Source organism: Hypoxylon trugodes (genome assembly GCF_022578975.1).
Source record: "Hypoxylon trugodes strain CBS 135444 unplaced genomic scaffold F4822scaffold_11, whole genome shotgun sequence".
Taxonomy (NCBI): domain Eukaryota; kingdom Fungi; phylum Ascomycota; class Sordariomycetes; order Xylariales; family Hypoxylaceae; genus Hypoxylon; species Hypoxylon trugodes.
The window spans coordinates 1,185,595-1,203,139 of NW_026250026.1; the positions used below are offsets into that span (position 1 = coordinate 1,185,595).

The 17,545-nt window shown below is 47.8% G+C and overlaps 6 protein-coding genes across 6 annotated transcripts; 3 read left to right on the forward strand and 3 right to left on the reverse strand.

Annotated features, from left to right (window-relative positions):
* Positions 1 to 400: 400 nt before the first annotated feature.
* Positions 401 to 1,555, forward strand: F4822DRAFT_440572 (uncharacterized protein; the record flags this gene model as incomplete). The annotated part of the gene is made up of 2 exons (XM_051462764.1): positions 401 to 691; positions 781 to 1,555. The coding sequence occupies 2 exons, from the start codon at positions 401 to 403 to the stop codon at positions 1,216 to 1,218; spliced, it is 729 nt and encodes a 242-aa protein (XP_051309330.1). The 3' UTR covers positions 1,219 to 1,555.
* Positions 1,542 to 4,042, reverse strand: F4822DRAFT_80685 (Pkinase-domain-containing protein). Its single transcript, XM_051464010.1, has 4 exons — positions 3,732 to 4,042; positions 3,647 to 3,677; positions 3,274 to 3,590; positions 1,542 to 3,211 (listed from the first exon to the last, which is right to left on the reverse strand). Exons 1-4 carry the CDS (start codon positions 3,805 to 3,807, stop codon positions 1,653 to 1,655), a joined length of 1,983 nt encoding a protein of 660 aa, XP_051309331.1. The 5' UTR covers positions 3,808 to 4,042; the 3' UTR covers positions 1,542 to 1,652.
* Positions 4,043 to 4,633: 591 nt separating this feature from the next.
* Positions 4,634 to 6,306, forward strand: F4822DRAFT_420966 (uncharacterized protein). Its single transcript, XM_051459751.1, has one exon. It carries the CDS (start codon positions 5,261 to 5,263, stop codon positions 5,795 to 5,797), a length of 537 nt encoding a protein of 178 aa, XP_051309332.1. The 5' UTR covers positions 4,634 to 5,260; the 3' UTR covers positions 5,798 to 6,306.
* Positions 6,307 to 6,377: 71 nt separating this feature from the next.
* On the reverse strand, positions 6,378 to 8,723 carry F4822DRAFT_80707 (cytochrome P450). The gene is made up of 6 exons (XM_051464011.1): positions 8,319 to 8,723; positions 8,083 to 8,256; positions 7,903 to 8,002; positions 7,838 to 7,840; positions 7,102 to 7,719; positions 6,378 to 7,038 (listed from the first exon to the last, which is right to left on the reverse strand). Exons 1-6 carry the CDS (start codon positions 8,517 to 8,519, stop codon positions 6,605 to 6,607), a joined length of 1,530 nt encoding a protein of 509 aa, XP_051309333.1. The 5' UTR covers positions 8,520 to 8,723; the 3' UTR covers positions 6,378 to 6,604.
* A 1,871-nt stretch (positions 8,724 to 10,594) lies between these two features.
* F4822DRAFT_80959 (amino acid permease/ SLC12A domain-containing protein) lies at positions 10,595 to 12,508 on the forward strand. Its single transcript, XM_051464012.1, has 2 exons — positions 10,595 to 10,655; positions 10,766 to 12,508. The coding sequence occupies exon 2, from the start codon at positions 10,849 to 10,851 to the stop codon at positions 12,388 to 12,390; it is 1,542 nt and encodes a 513-aa protein (XP_051309334.1). The 5' UTR covers positions 10,595 to 10,655; positions 10,766 to 10,848; the 3' UTR covers positions 12,391 to 12,508.
* A 2,260-nt stretch (positions 12,509 to 14,768) lies between these two features.
* Positions 14,769 to 17,469, reverse strand: F4822DRAFT_81015 (uncharacterized protein). Its single transcript, XM_051464013.1, has 2 exons — positions 16,248 to 17,469; positions 14,769 to 16,196 (listed from the first exon to the last, which is right to left on the reverse strand). The coding sequence occupies exons 1-2, from the start codon at positions 16,813 to 16,815 to the stop codon at positions 15,115 to 15,117; spliced, it is 1,650 nt and encodes a 549-aa protein (XP_051309335.1). The 5' UTR covers positions 16,816 to 17,469; the 3' UTR covers positions 14,769 to 15,114.
* Between the last annotated feature and the right edge of the window lie 76 nt (positions 17,470 to 17,545).

The window sequence follows — 17,545 nt, forward strand, 5'->3', positions numbered from 1 at the left end:
GCAAGAGCCAAGTGCCTCACAAACCGTGGTCGTTTCATATAGTATCTGTCTCAAAGTGGCTCAATCAACGTCCGCCTATATCAACATCTCAGCTCTTCGGCCGAATTTGCTTCTTTTATGATTATAAACGTAAATCAACAGCCCTTAGCAATACATCCTAAAGGAAAATTCTGACCCATCGATGGATACGATACGAAGCACTCATCGGTAGGGATCACGAACTACCTAGACCATATAGAGGAGAAAAACGATACGAATATTTGGGAGTAACTCCTTAGAATTCCCCGTAATCTTCTATACTTAGTAACATCGAGTTTTTACTTGCCATGCCATCAGCCCAGCTTCGATAATAACCCACAGACGCACCGATTAGCCGCTCGCATCCTCAACGATATCACAAATGGCCCAGTACACCGCAGCAGCAGCAACTATGTCAGCCATCTCAGCGGCAGCAGCAATCGTCTGCAGCGCAGAGTCATACGCTCGACATGATCACCTATACAGGACAAGTCGTACAGACGAGAACTCGCCCTTCCAACCAGGCCCTCGACAACGTGCCCCATTCGCAAGTATGCGAGCTCGTCCCACTTACGGCTATTATGATCAACCCCTGTACTATCCGCCCGGGTTACACGAACACTACATACACCACGATGAGTGTCCAGGTTCACAATGCCATTATCGAGCTTTCGTAAGTTTTACCCGCGGGGTCTATAATCCCACTCTTTATACGTTTCATTCATCCCCTTGAAGAAGAGTATCCAAACTAACCCCCTATAGCTCACGGACTCAATCCAGCGGTACAACCAATCCCGCCGTGACCTCCGCCAAACATACGTATGGAACCTACACGAACTCGCGCGCCTACACGCCTCCCAACCCCAAAAACTCACCAAAGACAAAGACGCGGAAGCCGACCGACTCTATGCATACTACGTCTCACGGGTCCGCGACGTATTCGAAGAACACCGACAGGACCACCGGCGCCTCTTCGGACAAGATTACCTCTGCTGGGCGCAACCCGAGCGCGAGGATCCCGCGCAATTGTTACGCAACGGAATAGGAAGCCGGCTCGCGAGCCGCATGGGAACAACCGCCAATGAAATGATGCGCAACACCTTAGCACCGAGCGCTGCCGCCACACCTGCGATTAAGGAAAGCAGGGAAGAAGAAAGGTCTGAATCGTCTTCAAACAACAGGGTGATCAACGAAGGTTGAATTAATACAAATCTTTTTTGTTTCTGTGTTTTTGATTTCGTTATACACGCCTCTATGATTCCTTTCCTATCCGTCAAACACCGTATACCGATGCAAAAACAACCCTTTGCATTACATCCAGATAGCAGGGGGGTAGGGTGGGAATTCTCTAGAAACCTAAAACAACGCAAGCAAAACAAGCAAGTCTGGCTGGGTACTAACAATGGGGGGTGATGGTAATGGAGGTGTTACAAAACAAATAGGGCACCTTTTTCTCTCCTGAATCCCTTAGGTATCCTGTCCCTCGATAGGTAGATATATACTTACACGGCACGTTATTTTTAAATAGTAATAAACACGTGCTCTTTCTTTAGCGTTCATTCACTCACTTCACTCATCTCTCGTCTCATCTCTTCATTCATTCCCTTATTTCACGTAAGTAGGTTATTAGTAGTTCACATCCCCTCATCCTCATCTAATGGCTCAACGCGAACCAGAATCTCTTCAAGTAAGCCCTCGAGGAAAGTGCCCACATCCTTCCCCATACCTACGGGCTCGCTTTTGTCGAGACGGTCGATCTCCTTACATACGTTGGCTAACTTGTAAACGTGCTTGCGAATGCGATCGTGCGCGGCCTCTGCGCGCTGGCGTTGTGGCGTAACAACCTTCTCATGGCGATATACTTGCTGTAGCCGAATCTGTCGTCTCTTTAGCGCCTCTTCCAACGCTGGGAAGATGACATCATTCAACGCGTCTAGCTCGCCATTCGGGTTCGCGGGACCCGGAGGTGGGAATGAGTCTGGTGCGGGTGTCTGCTGTTTCGGTTGCACAGCGGCAGCTTTCGATGCGAACGCTTGCGAAGGCTGAGATTGTGGTTGCGGCGTTGCTCGGGAAGATGGCGGGGGTTGGTGTTGTGAGCTAGGACCGCGGTATGGCGGGATTTCGGGTAAGCTATATGGATTGAGTTTGGGGATGCGCTGTTGTTGTGAGTTCCTGGGGGTTATGTTTTGAGCATTCACGAATTGGGGTTGAGGCGGAGCCAGACTGAGAGCGCCCATGTCTTGTCGTAACTGCTCCTTTAGCGCTCGGTCGTAGTCGGCGGAAGTCATAGTGGGGGGAATGGCGGGTATTTGCTTGGACAGAGGACGTGGGGTGCTCGGATCTTGCGCATGCTTCGGTGGCGATGGAGGTAGAGGAACCTTCGAAGGTGATAAAGGCGCCTGTAAAGGTACAGGTTTTCGCTGGGGCGATGATTGACGGGATGTTCCCATCATTGAGGGGTTGTTGGCTTTTAGTGTGCTAGATACGGACGCGTCGGCGAAGTCTTGCACTTGAACTTTGCTTGGCGACATCGCTCTCGGGCTCTCGCCGTAGTCCGGCTCTAACGGTCTTGATGCTCTTGCGTTCCTCGCTGAATCGTCCATCGGGTTTAACCCGGGGCGATTCACCATTCCGCCTCTGTCTCCAACGAGACGGACCGTGCCAAAATCCCACATATCCTCATTGACACTTTCTGGGACTACTATGTCCTCTCCCGGATCGTAATTCTCTTCTTCCGACTTGTGTGTGGCGCTCCATCGATTGAAACGCTCGATTAACTCCGTCAGAGCGGTGGTCCTCTTCGCCTTTCGAATGAAAGAATGTTTGAGCAGATCTCTAGCTACTGGCCTTTCCTTCGGGTCCCTCTGTAGACAGAGTTCGATGAAATCCTTAAATGCCTTGGTGAAATTCCCCTCTAACCTCGGCGGGGGATTCTTCGGGATGAGAAACAAGACCTTCATGGGATGGATGTCGGCGTAGGGAGGTTCGCCATTGGCCAGTTCCAATGCTGTAATACCCAACGACCAAATATCCGCCTTGTGGTCGTACCCAGATTGCTTAATCACCTCCGGGGCCATCCAAAATGGGGTACCGACGAATGTGTTCTTCTTGGTCATGGTCGCTGAAAGCTGTCCAGAAACACCAAAATCGGCCAGTTTTACCTGACCATTGGAGCTAAGCAGAATATTCGCCGCTACATCAATATTATGTTAGTATCTCTACATTAGTAACGGGACTCAGACGCATATTATATACCCTTAATATCCCGATGAAGCTTCTTGTCCGCATGAAGGTACTCAAGACCCATCAACAACTCCCTTATGATAATTGCGATATAGTCCTCTCCTATCATGCCTGGTTTCATCAGGTCGGCGCAACTCCCGCCGGAGCAAAACTCCATAACGATCCATAGCTCAGCACCCTTCGCGTATGATCCGTAATATTTGGTAACGTATGGCGATTGTAATTCGGAAAGGATAGCGATTTCTTGTATGATATCTTCGACTTCGTCTTCGGCGCTCTCAATATCGATAACCTTGATAGCTACGGCTTGTCCACTTCGTTTTTCGACACTTTACTCTAGATTAGCCATTGACGCCCTAGCACAATTGCAATTATGGGCACAAACCCTTTAAAGACCTTTCCAAAGCTGCCTCCACCTATAGCGCACTATGTAAGCATAAATCGCCAACCGGTAAGCCTAGAGGTCTGACCTATGCAGTATTCCTTAGTGTATAGGAGCTCCGGGTCCAACGCCTCGTTGCTATCGTCATAATCTCGTTCGGCCATGTTGTCACGTAATTCTCGTTATTCGTAAAAGATCGTTTTGGGAACCGTGATAGTATAAAAGGGTTTATTTAAGTAGAGAAGTAGAAGAGGGGCCGAAAGGAGCGAATCGTGGTGACGGAGGATTGGTGGGTTCCGGAAAGGAGGTGAAGGTTGATATTGTGCTGAGAGAAAGGTATCGGACCTTCACCGAATAAACAAGACACTTATTGGATGTCCAATAAATCCAAGTCCGTAGCAAATTGCAAGACAAACGGCATTGGCTAGTCAAGAAGACAAATGAGTGTAGGGGCGCACCGTGGACCAAAGAGCGAACGTCTAATTGTTAATTGTCTTAATACAAGAAAATACAAGCCAAGCTTCAAGGAGAGACGAAAGATGGCGAAACTACCGGTGATTCGGTAACGTGCATGGATCAATGCGACATACAAAAAAAGTAATGTGCTGTAATGTCAACAAACGCGGCAATGTCAATCAATGCATGGTCCAGAAAAAAAGGGTATGGGACAAGTGACGAGTGGGCATTCGCGAGTTCAAAAAAAATAGAGGGAGATGATTTGTTATGATGAGGATACTAGGGCATGGAGTACAGAATACAGAAGCCTGGCAGGGCAGCAGGGCTACATTACAAGGTCCATTAGGTTCAACTACAGGGTTGCCCGCCGTGGGGTTGTTTGATCGATGGATCGATTGGACGGGAGGAATGCGGTGAGTTTACTTTAGTGCCTTAACTCCCTGTAATTCGTGCCGTGTCCCTGTCTTTGAGGGGTACCTGAGCAGCAACGCAGCGCTAACACTAGGCTGAGATTTCATGTCACATTGTTACGCCGTCACGTATTGATGTTTACTTTTGCTTAGTAATATAATAGCGCTAGCACCATTAAAGGTTAAGTCATGAAGCAGAAGCCGCTAAGACCCGCCAGTAGCTGGCCTTGGCATACATAAGTACATATGTAGCTCCACGTTACACTTGCCCCTCCAGCTCTAGCTTAGATACTTCACTAACAGCTCTCCCTCTTTTTCTATCTGTCACTCAGCTCCATCAAACATTCGATCCTAACATTAGGTAGTCTAGCCGTCGACATCATCTTCCTTGAAGTACAAACTAACCCAACCAATATTCTCACCAATATTCGAGGACGCGATCAACATGACTACTTATAAACAGTTACAGCGCGACCCTGTTTCGAGGGACCTTTTCGCAAATAGAATCACGACTCTACAAGGTCTACAGGAAGTTCTCAAGGACTCGGCCTTCATTGCAATAGATACCAAGCATGTCGCCATTACAAGTGAGAAGGACCGCGTCCTACATCAAGTCGGGCTCGCACATATTCCGATTCTAGGACAATAGGATTCAACGCACACGGATGTCGCATCATCTAGCACAGGCCAACCATATCTTGGGGATTTTTATACTCGAAACTGTATCCAAGCATTAACCCTCAATGTCAATATGAGCAAACACAGACAAGATGATATTATCCGTCTTGGAGGAGTTAAAGGTATGCCAGTTCGCCGCTCTCATCGCTTCGGCCAGAAACTGCAAGTCGATCCCGAAGACTTAGAGCCAATTATTGTGGATTTTATCCAGAGCTGTAAGAATAAGGCGAAACTAGTTCTAATTGGATTTGAGATGGCAGCTGAGTGGACATACCTATCCGAAATATTCCCTAAAGCCATACCTTTCTTCTCAGCTTGGGTGGATCTTCGTGATATCGCTAAAGATATAACGTCCTCAGTCGGGGTTATCCCGGGGTTGGTATCTTTACTTCAGATTTTCGGGTATCACTGGAAAGACCTCCAGCCCAGCAAGAAGGACTCAGGTGGTGGCATCACCGATAATGCCGGAGACGACGCCATAGCGACCTATGCTTTAGCTAACGCTCTCCTCAATTCAGAAAATCACGAGAGGCTAAGGTTCCGACAAGAATGTGGCCGAATTGCTCGCACCTTCACCAAGAAGAAAGTATACATGGTTTCCGATATATGAGATCCTTATACTGCGACAATCCGTGCTTCAGGTCAACTCCCGTCGATGATCAATTCAGGGATGAAGCTAGCCCGTCAGTTCTTCGTCTTTTCGCCCCAGTCCGTAGGAGTTATGAGTACCGAGATAGCCTACTTAACATTCAGGTGTCAAGACCAAATGAAGCAATTCGCCATTGCTACTCACGGACTAGTGTTGCCAACGGGTGAAACACTGTCGGCCCGGGCTTATGTCCAAGGAAATGGGGCAGCCGAGAGTGAGGATGATGAAAAGAAACAAAAGCAAGAGCTCAGGGCAAAGAAAAAGTTGGGGAAGACCGAAAGAGAAGTCGAGGAGATAGGGGATCTTTTTTCCTGAGCCGAGAAACCCACCCTTTCTTGTTACACCTAACGCCACGGCGCTACATCTCCTGCAAGCCACCCGATTCCGGACACCCACGTAAGCTAAACAGGCCATGCGACGCAGCCACAAATAGTCTTTACACGGTTGATTTATTATGATCAGTGAAGAGAGAACCAGGGAAAAAAAAAATGTTGGAATCAATTATAAATCTATATCGCAAGGACTGAAACTGATTCAGTAGTATGATTATGAAAAGGCATGATGGGTAGCGACGGTAGGATTCCCAACCTATCCCTTCCAAATATTCCAAATACACAATCTCGTTTTCAGGTAGTACACACGTACTAAGGTAGCATTGCCTGATCCAACCCCGACGAAAAATATCAAACCGAACAGTTTCGTTTATTCCTCTAATCTCCTACCATGTCAACGACCAGATTCGAGTATCGCAAATATACTTGAGGGATTTTAAATCGAAGTAAAGTCAAACTCGACTTTCTCTCTATGGCGGATCAAGACCCTAATTGCGGGATTCGCTACAATTCCGGTTCCGATCACTTTGGAATCGGCGTCCACCCCGGGCGATAGTTTCCATTCGTATTTTAATAATAGATGGCATAGGACGACTTTGAGAGTATTTACCGCGAAGAATCTCCCGGGGCAGGCATGCTTTCCGTACCCAAATCCAAGGTGGTAGAGGCTTGGGGATTCCAATTGCGCCATGCTTTCCATTCCAGGCTGTGATCGAAGCTTCAGGAAACGAGTTGCGTCCCACCGATCGGGATTTTGATAGACAACTGGATCTCTCATATAGGAAGTATCCGCCAAAGTCTGGGTTCCCTCTTTGAGAACGAGGCCGTTCGAGAGCTGTGTTTCTTTCTGCACGAGGCGGCGCAGCATGACTAAGCAGAGATGTTATTAGACACGCTCCAACGTAAGATGTTGTCAAGTCAAGTAGTACTCACTCGTTTCGAGGGGGTTCATGCGTTGCGACTCTTTCATGGCACTGTCGAGTAATTGCATTTTATAGAACGACGTCTTGGACATCCCTTCGGCTTGAAGTTGTTGGAGGACTTCTCCACGGATAGACTCAACGGAGTCTTGGTGTTGCGCAAAGTCGACCACAATTTTCTTCATGGTATCGCTTGTCGTGTGAAGTGAGAAAAGGGATACAGTTATACCAAAATTCGCTACCAGAGCCTCGTCATAGACCAGACCCCGAGCAGCCGCTTCATCTTCCAACCACTCAAAAGCATCATCAAATTTGGGTACCTCGACGCCAGCCGCGAGCGCAGCTTGTTTCATCTCTTGACGCTTAGTCATAGTTGGGGTCAGCAGCCGGCGTGATTCTTGGAGCTGAGCACGAAGTGCCTTGAACCCCGGTAACATCCAGTGCACAAGTCTATGGAGAGGCCGCGGCCATACGTGCAATTTCGGTGACTCGAAGAACCAACCATACAAATACTCCTTAGTGACACGGATCCAATCATCGTTTCGGCAAAGCTCCTCGCCCAAGAGGACGCGTGACGTTAGGCGAGAGACTATATCTACCAGTATGGGCAGTAAATCCATCTCATGCCAATCTATATTATCAGCCATCGCCATATGCGAATCTATACCACTTATACAACTCACCTGTAGAGTCGCCGATTGCATTAGACAGGATAAATCCAGCTTCATCAGATACGGCCTTTATCATACTGGCTATTACGATATTCAGCGATGGTTCATGTGTACGAGGCAACATGGATTCGATATACACATACGTTGCATCTTCATCAAGTGCTTCTTAATAGTGCTCAAGAGCAGATCACTCTCAGTGGCCAGGTGGATGGGTTCATACCCTGGTATCTGGTAATGATAATCCTATACAGATTATCAGGTCCAGTCAGCGAAATTTAGTGCATCATAGGTCAAGGGGACAAATGTTGAGTTAGAACACATGCCTTCCCGAAAGCCCCCAGAAACGACATGTCGGACTTATTGTGGATTTCCTCGATGAAGTCAGGCGACAAGACAAGTCTTTCACCCACGTCCGTCATAATACGACAAATTTGGTTATCTCGCAACTTCTCCCTGGCTTGAGCTGCTAGACTCTCGCCGGAAGCCAAGAATTTTCTCTTTTATGTGTCGCACATCAGTAGCTAGTTTCATATCCTCTATACCAGACTTGGCTACTCACCTTTGCTCTAGCACTAGAGAAGAAGCCAGCTGGGTTGACATAAGGGGTCCCCTTCATGGTGTCATTCGACAAATTCCATGAATATACCAACATCGCAGCCAATATACAGACAAGAAGCAAGTACGAAGGAGACTCGGTAGATAATGATGCCCATTGGGCTCTATCTTGCCCCACCACTGGGAGTTGGGAAGGTGAACTCATCGTCAAAAAGCAACTGGCGATCGAAAACCGATTGATTGGCTAAGGGTTAGAAAAAACTAGGTATAAGAAAGACACCAAAGATATACTATCTCCCTCAACCCTTTCCGCCTTCCCCAGGTCATGGTATATATAGACGATACAAACGTGGGATATCCTCCTTATCTAACCATTTGTCAGTCAACACACCCTACTTGTGCTCGTCAATACCCCCCCGCGGTGCGGTATGAGGTACTCTGACATGCATTAGTTATTACCAGTCACATCAGCTAGCAAGTTGCGACTCAGCTCAACTGCGAATGAGCCCCATCAAGATTGATCTTGGCCAGTTACGGCGCAGCTCTGAGCTATTCATACGTCAAGTAGATGTAGGTCTCGAGTGATCCCCGGTCGGCCGGCTCGAATCAAGCTATGTCTCGCTGTCTCAACCTGATTGTTGGGGGCGTTTCTTGCTTTAATTCCCGGGTGTTTATGGTTAAGACAGTGCTGTTTGACTCTGCTGACGCTTATAATAACTACCGAAGTATTGATATTATATCCTCGCCCGGGGCAAATGGATTCCGTTCAGCCGAGTTGAGACTCATCGTGTAGCCCAACCCCGAAGTCTTACAATCATAGGTTGACGCTCGGTGAGAGTATACTAAATGGAGTAGAATAGTTACACAAATGACGGGTCATGTAGCACAAGCTCCTATCACACCAGAGTTGGAGGTTGCTTGCGCTCAAGATCGTTCTATAACCTACCTTCATGGTAATAACCTGGAAGCAGATACAATATAAACTCCGTAAGCCTATGAAGTGGCTGCGGGGAGACATGGGATACTCATCTTTCTGTTTACTCCGGTCTTTCTCTAAGGACAGGCTTCGGAAGAGTGGTTCCACAGCGTGAGCCTAAAACTAACGCGGAGGTAAGCAATTCGCCATCTACAAGCAAAAGTTTAGGATCATCATCAATGATTCCCCTTCAGCGAACGCCACAATCTTCTAGTCGGATGTCGGCCACCAATGATACTTCTCGGAGGCCACAAGAACACATCTGCACATCCCACTCTGAATATCAAAAAGCAATGTGCAGATTTGAGATACGTGGAACGGTCGGATTCCAGGCGAAAGAAAATGCCTCTTGTGGATTCCCCCCAGCTATTTCACGTAATTTCAATGTACGGGGCTTTTTTTTCTGTTGAAGAACGCGATGGAGAGCTCCAGCGGGGAGGTCATATAAAAGGGGGGGGGGTGGGGGGAGTAGACTAGGATTATCCCACAGAACAAGATTGCTTTTTTTCTTCATCGCATCCCACCCCGGTTTGCCCGGTCTCAAACTAGAGCTACCCGACTGGTGGCTGGGTTACGCACTTTCCCGTCTATCACGGCAACCATAGCCATATTCGGTAGGGTCTAGCTGGGTCTGACGTCTAACCTAGTAGTAAACGCGTTGACCCACGGGGTTACTTTAGTGCTAGAGAGATCTCTAAAGCTTATCGCATTGCTTCTTTGGAAATGTTTGGCTAATTCGCACGACTAAGATTTACATATAATTACAAGCTAGAGAGCTAAGGTAATCTGAAGTCCATTTATTGGTTGTCATAGGTATTCAGTTGTCGCGGTCGCTCGTTATCTGGTAGGATTCAACCTTATCAACAAAACAGCATTAGTTACATGGATATCGGTGATATTGAGAGATGATATCACGATGGGTGACGAGAGCCTCACTTTTACCACGTGATGTCAATGACACCCAACACCTGCATCTCTCATCTATTGTTTTTGTCGGGATCGCGCGAATAATAGTAAATTTTTCGATTCGGCCCACTTACTTACCCATTGATACCCATACCGTTGCATCACCCACGCTTACAGTATTATTGGTCAATTCCCCTAGGGGAAGGAGAAAAAAAATGTTTTCAGTGGAGCAGCATTCCAAGATACGCCACTGATAGGGTGAATTAGGTAGATTTTATGCCGAACACATAGCGTAGCAATGGATGGACCCGAGCGGATCATGAGACTTTTTTCGGTCGTGCCGTTAATAGTCAAGTCTCGAACAATTAGGTTATCAATGGGTCGAACGGACGCCATTTTCGAAAAGTTTTTCTAGACGCTCATAATGTATCTCCGGCAGGGGGGGAGAGAGAGACGACGGTAGCCGTGCCCAGCAACTTTATTTATTTATATGATTCATCTTTTTCTTCGTTCGGGCATACACCACTGAAGTCTTTCTTTTCCGTTCGTACTCATTTTATTTCCCACAGGCGACCTATTACCTAAAAAGGGCCGTTTTAGTGCCTCGCCACAACCCCACGGCTCTCTCGTGAAGTCGATCTAACTGTGCGAGATGGACCCATCAATTTCGAGTGAAGGCGAAAAGAGTCCGGGGGAAGCTTCTCTGACCGCGAATGGCCAGAAAGATGTCGAAGCCGGTGAAGACCAGTTGCATCGTGGCTTGCAGAGCTACCATCTGCAATTCATCGCTATTGGAGGTACCATAGGCACTGGTCTTTTCCTCGGAAGTGGAGAGGCCTTGGCGACGGCTGGTCCTGTAGGATGTCTCATTGCTTTCATCTTCGTCGGCTCGATCGTGTTCTCCGTCATGACGAGTTTGGGCGAGATGGCTGCCTTCTTACCCGTGGCTGGAAGTTTTACCGTTTACGCATCTCGGTTCGTCGATCGCTCGCTTGGCTTCGCGATGGGATGGATTTATTGGTTTAGCTGGTCGATTACTTTCGCTCTCGAATTGGTCGCAGCCGGTCTTATCATTCAATACTGGGACGCGAACCTCAGTATCGGAATATTCATCGCTATCTTCTGGGCAGTTTTCACCGGGTTAAACTTCCTTCCGATTCGGTGGTTCGGCGCGTTTGAAATGTGGTTTTCGAGTATTAAAGTCGTTACCATTGTCGGGTTTATTATTTTCGCCATCTGCATCGATGCTGGAGTAGGCGAGAAGGGATACCTCGGTTTCGACGCCTGGAAGAACCCCGGCCCTTTCGCTGAATACATAACGACTGGAGACTCTGGGAAATTCATTGGGTTCTGGTCAGTTCTTGTCACTGCGGGATTTTCTTACCAGGGCGCGGAACTTGTTGGTATCGGTGCGGGAGAGACCCACGACCCCGCGAAGAACGTACCAAAGGCCATCCGATGGACTTTCTGGGGTATCGTGTCGCTATTCGTCTCGACTATATTCTTCATCGGCCTTCTCGTACCCTCGGACACCGATGCGCTTTCGATCGGAACTACGGATGCTTCCGCCTCGCCCCTTGTTATCGCTGCCAACTTGGCCGGTGTCCCCGTTCTTCCTCATATCATCAACGCCGTTTTACTGACAGCCGTTCTCTCTGCCGCTAACTCAAACGTGTACTCGGGAAGTCGAATTCTGGTCGGCCTCGCTACGGAGCACAATGCCCCGGCCTTCTTCAAGAAAACGAACAAGCATGGAACTCCTTACTTTTCCGTTGCTATTACGTCGGCTATGGGGCTTCTCGCTTTCCTTAACCTGTCGGAGAATGGTGGCGACGTCTTTGACTGGCTATTAAACATTACAGCCATAGCTGGCTTCATTACCTGGTCTTGCATTAGCATCTGCCACTTGCGGTTCATGAAAGCCTTAGAAGCTCGAGGTATCTCCCGAAAGGAGTTGCCTTATGCGGCTCCTCTCCAACCATACCTAACGTGGTTTGGACTATTCTTCTGCGTGTTGATTCTTCTTACAAATGGATTTACTGTCTTCATTGAGTGGAAGACTAGCGATTTCTTTGCAGCATATGTTTCGCTTATTCTTTTCGCTGTGCTCCTTATAGGACACAAGATTATCTACTGGAGAAGGCCAGTTAGGGTGAATGAGGTGGACCTTGACACCGACAGGGTCAAGCAATAATCTTTTTAATTGTATAGACATATTATAGATTCCTTATTTATGATACCCTTCATATCAAGCATCAATATCATCAACTCCATATGTATCTTGACGTAATCGAAAACTCGTAGTTGTTGCCTGTTTAGCAAATACCAAACTAGGATCTCCTATGTAGATGCCTGGTGGAGTTTGTCTGAAAGGGAACGCTCTACCCCTTATCTACTTGTACCTCGCTCCTACTTCATACCTGATACAATATGATATATAGATTCAAGTAGTTAAACTGTCCTAAATTAAGATTCAATAGTCTGAAGTGTTGAACGTAGAATAGAGTTGTTGAATAGGCGGCGACTAGGGTTGCTACAGGGGCGCCCCCCTTTACTACCACATACGCACCCGCCACCTCCCATAAGATTGATAGGTAAAATATCCACTGGCACCTGTAAAACACCATAATTAAGAGGTTAGTAACTTCTTAAAGCTTATCGAAAATTTTCAGTGGACAGTGCATTGTTTGGACACCTCGCGCTAACGACTATTTCTGTTCTGGCCGACTGGACGTTTCTTCTTCTCCTCTCTTCCTCTCTTCCTCACATCCAAACATAACCACCAATTTCACCGGAATCTCCCCTCAAGTCAAACAATTAGCACTCCTACTTTCACTAAGGACCCGAGGCCTAAGCTATATTTCTAATCACAGCAACAGTGTCAATCTCGAAATATTTTTCTCCACACATTAATCTTCCGGCTTCCATCAAATACAATATTCTTCTTCGCACCTCACTTGTCCAACGCAACTGGTTTTCTATCACCATAAAAAAAATAATTCAACTTCAGTTACACTAAGGTTAACAAGATGGCACCCTTAAAGCCACTTACATCAGGAGGGAAGAAGCGCTCGTACGATAACTACAACGAAACCCAGACTCCTTCTCTTGAGGATGAGACTCCCTCCTCTGAGGAGCCTGACCACAAGGTTAAGAACCAAGATTTCCAAGACGTCCACGCGGATCGCGAGTCAGAGGTAGGTGATTCTTTCCAGTGTTCCTTAACACCCCTTCAAACCTATCTCGAGAGTAAAATTGCCTATCCTCACTAGACACAAGAAGTTCTACCTAGGTACTCCTGAATCAGAGCCTCAGGAATTCGGAAGTTGTTTGATATAATAAATACTGACACGTATTAATACAGGACCCGCGGGACTTCGTTACAGAACCTGACATAAAAGTAGAACCCCCAGAAGATTCTTTCCACGACTACTGCTACGGCTACGGCTACCAGTATGGTGTCCAACATGCCATCGACGAGCTGTCCGAAAGCGATTGCAGCATCGACGGCTCGGCATCAAGCGACGACTACAACGAGCAACACATTGCTGAACAGCTTGGCGGCTACACTACGGGGTACCACCACAACCATCACTTAGCTAGTCAGACTCAAAGCCCTCTCTCTCACTTAGGGACTATCATCCTACCAAGAAACGCCGATATCCTTGTGCTCTCGGATGGTCGCCAAATCCCCGTCGAGGGACTTTCATTCAACTTCTACTCGTTTCACGAGACCGAAAGCGTTTCTTCGCGGACGATGGGTCGTAGCCCTGCCAGATAGGCTTACCGGAAAGAAATAGGGGACTCCGAATATCCCCAATACCCAGTACACCAACCCCAGCACTCGGTCCAGTATCCCGAGTACCCGGTTGACTATCCCCATCCCCTAGATTGGCCTTAAAGGAGTTTGCGCGAGCTTTCGCTTTGGCGTGTCATTTTCAACTCTTATCTTCGTAAAACAAACGTCGACCAAATGTCGTGGGTGGTCACTTTTTAATCATGATTTTGTTTAATAGGAAGATCCCCATGTCAGGAGCCAAGCCGATCGACTCTAAGGTGGTTCGGAACAAATCAAAACTAGGGAGCGTAGTGAACGGCAAGTACAAGGCAGGGACGAGTGTGCCGTGGGGAGTACCAAGATGGATACGGATTTTGCGCCTATGCCGCCTGCGATGTTTATAGCCTTTTGATTCTTTATTGTGGATTGTTTCTACCGCGGCGTTCATATAAAGTTGTAACACTTGAGATAACAACCGATTGGTAACACTATCTATGTGTTGAAGTAAGGTCAAGGAGCTGTCTTCGGGTACTGTACATGGTAACTCCAGTGGTGTAAATATACGTATCAGGACTGCCTTAATAGACTTACTATGTAGCTAGTACAATAGTCAAATATCAGACGTACGGCTCGTACACCATGCCCTTCAGCACTATAGACTTATGTTTGTACTGATATTCATACATGCAATGTATGAATCGGTTGCTTAGTATATTGAATACCGAGGCAAAGAGTATGTCCTTTCTCCGCGATATTCACAACAAGCATTTAGCAAAACCCCTCTCTTGCAGACAACAGCGTACATCACCAACATAACACGAGAACAAGAACAGTAATACTATGTAGAAAACGGATTCGGATGCTACTAAGCCCACCCTAACTACCTATGTCTAAGTATCAATAATAGTCACCGCCGCAGCAGTAGCAGTAGCAGCGAAAAAGCAAAGCCGGCCGTTACGTAACTTCGGGGGGCTTATGACGTTAAAAATCTATAAACGCAACGAGTCAAAGTCGCGGGAAAAGAACAATGCGTTTCCGATTCGTCCAACTCCGGTAACCTCCCTATTGATTGATTGATCGATCCCTTGTGTGCGGGCAAGCAATGTCCATGTCCATATCCGTCCATCGTATGCCCTTCTCTCATGAGTCTTCGATAAACTCGATCATAACCGTGCCTTGCTTAAGCCCAGCCTCCTCGATTGTCTTCTCGAGTTCGTCGATTAAGTCTCTGCCTGCTGGCATAGCCTTAAGCTCGAATGTAACACCTTGCTTGCCTTCAAGCGGCTCCGCCTTAAGCCACTCGTAAATACGACGAACGGGGTCTGTGATGGAGAAACGTCGAATGATACGACCGCCCGCGTGCTTGAACTGTATCCTCGTCGTAGTCGCTGGATTATTCTCAGGCTCGGTGTGTGGGTTCGTTGCTGATATTTGCGTAAACGGTGATTCGGGTTGGGCTGCGCTAGTTGAATCAATAGATTCTTCGCCTTCTTTACCTTTACCTTTTCCAATGTCGTCGTTCGATCTCGTAAGCGCATCCGGATCCTGAACACTAGGTCCCGGCGAATCACCATCGTCGCCTAGACTGTTCTTCAATGCCATCTCGAGCATTTCTTCCTCCGTCATTCGTCCGATATCCACGGGCCTAGCCTTAGGCTTTGACTTCACTACTGGATTCTTGCTGTTTGCTGCCAAGCTATAGCGGTCAAGGAACTCAACAAGATCCGCGTGAAACTCCGTCGGGCTGGGGAACGATTCGCCCGACCAAACCTTAACCTGTTCTCCTGTGCGAGGATCAATGATAGATACGTGAGGGTAGTTGTTCTCGTCTTCGTGTGATTGGTTGAGGAAGTAAAATCCAGTGTAGGATTGTGCCAACGGGTCGTCAAGGGTGTACTGTAAGAAAATGAAATGCTCCCGTATTAGAGATACGATACTCTCATTCTTCCAGTGATCTCTGTTAAGCACTTGGCATCGAAAGTCATCCAGCTTTTGAAGGTTGACAAGGATCCACTTCTTCTCTTCCTTTCCTACGTCTCGCGCGGCGTCTAAGGGTAGGCGGCTGATTAGACCGTTGGGCGGTGCGAATAGATCTCGTAATCTTCGTGTGGTAGAGGATGTCGGTTCTGGGGCAGGTTCCACGTTACGCGATCGCCCGGACGGGCCGTCTTCGACGTCGAACCATTCCACCGAGGATTGGTTGAAAGGGTTGGCGCTGGAACCTAGTAAAGTTAGCAAGTCGAAAACGCTAGGCGATTGTTCAAGGTACGAACCACCCTGAGCCGCTCGTCGTCGGTGACGTAGTTGCTCTAGAACAGCGGCTTCTCGGTCGTCTTCTAGACCCCACGAAGGGTCGGGCGCCGCGAGTGTCTCAGTCGTCTGCGCTATCGGAGCTCGTACTCCATCCGTCGACCCGTGGTTCTCCGAGTATAACTCATCCTGCAATCGCCTCGCCATCGCCTCATCCTCTTCTTCCTGTGCATTCCTCGCTATCGCTGCGACATCATCGTCATCGTCATCCGGTACGCCGAAATCATGGTCCGCCATCTGGACGTCATCGTCGTCGTCGTCTGAATCTATGTGAATAACGCCCCGGGCATCTTCGCGGCCGGTAAATCCTTGGCTTCGACTCGTGCTAGGTTGTCTTGCCGTCGATGTAGCAGTGGTCGAGGAAGCACCGGGCGCATTAAAGCTCGCTTGAAGCTCTGGATTCTCGAAAAATAGCTGGATGGCCTGCATAGGGTCCCCACCTGAAATTTCGAGATAGCCGCGAGCTACTTGTTCGCGTGCTACGCCGGTGATGGCCATGAACTGCTCTACGTCTTCGTCCATGGTGTCCATGTGAATGGGTTTGTTCGGAGTCGGGATCGAAGGCGAAGGGATGATTCAGCGGAGTTAGGTGGAAGGATCGAATGTGAATATGACTCGGTGCGGAAGAATGATACTCGGTCGGCGGGATTAAGTCGAGTTCCTATCGTCAAAGGTGCCGGTAGAATAGTAGTAGGTGTGCGATAGAAACGATCTCGTTATTGGGAAGCAAAACGAAGGGGAGAAATAACGAAACTTAAGAAACCTCGGAACACAGTGGTCCAGCCTGAACTCCTTGTTCGTTGTTTGCCTGGAACAATGGCATGGATGGAAGATTATGAATGGTCTGGTATTCTCGAGAAATGAATTCAAGTGTTGTAGTTGTAATTGTTTAGCCAGCTCGGCAAACAAATAAAATCAAAAGGGGTCTTCTTCGTTTGTTGTTTCTGGTAAGAAAGTTTGGGGGACGGATGACTTTGGTGCGCAACGGACGCAACGCTCATGTATATTGTATGTACACTATCATGGGCTCAAAGGCGGCTATTGTGACGCAACACAATCTTGTGGGGCCGACCACCGATAGGTAGATAGGGCAGATAAGGTACAAATTAGTGGGGTATCAGAGGTATCAGAGCCTTATCTTTTGCCGGCGAATCTCCGTCGCTGACCACCCTGCGACCTTACGACCTAAGATTTTTATTTTCTTGCTGACGTAAACTCAATTAAAAGATCACACTGTGGGATGTGTATGTTTCTCCGAGCG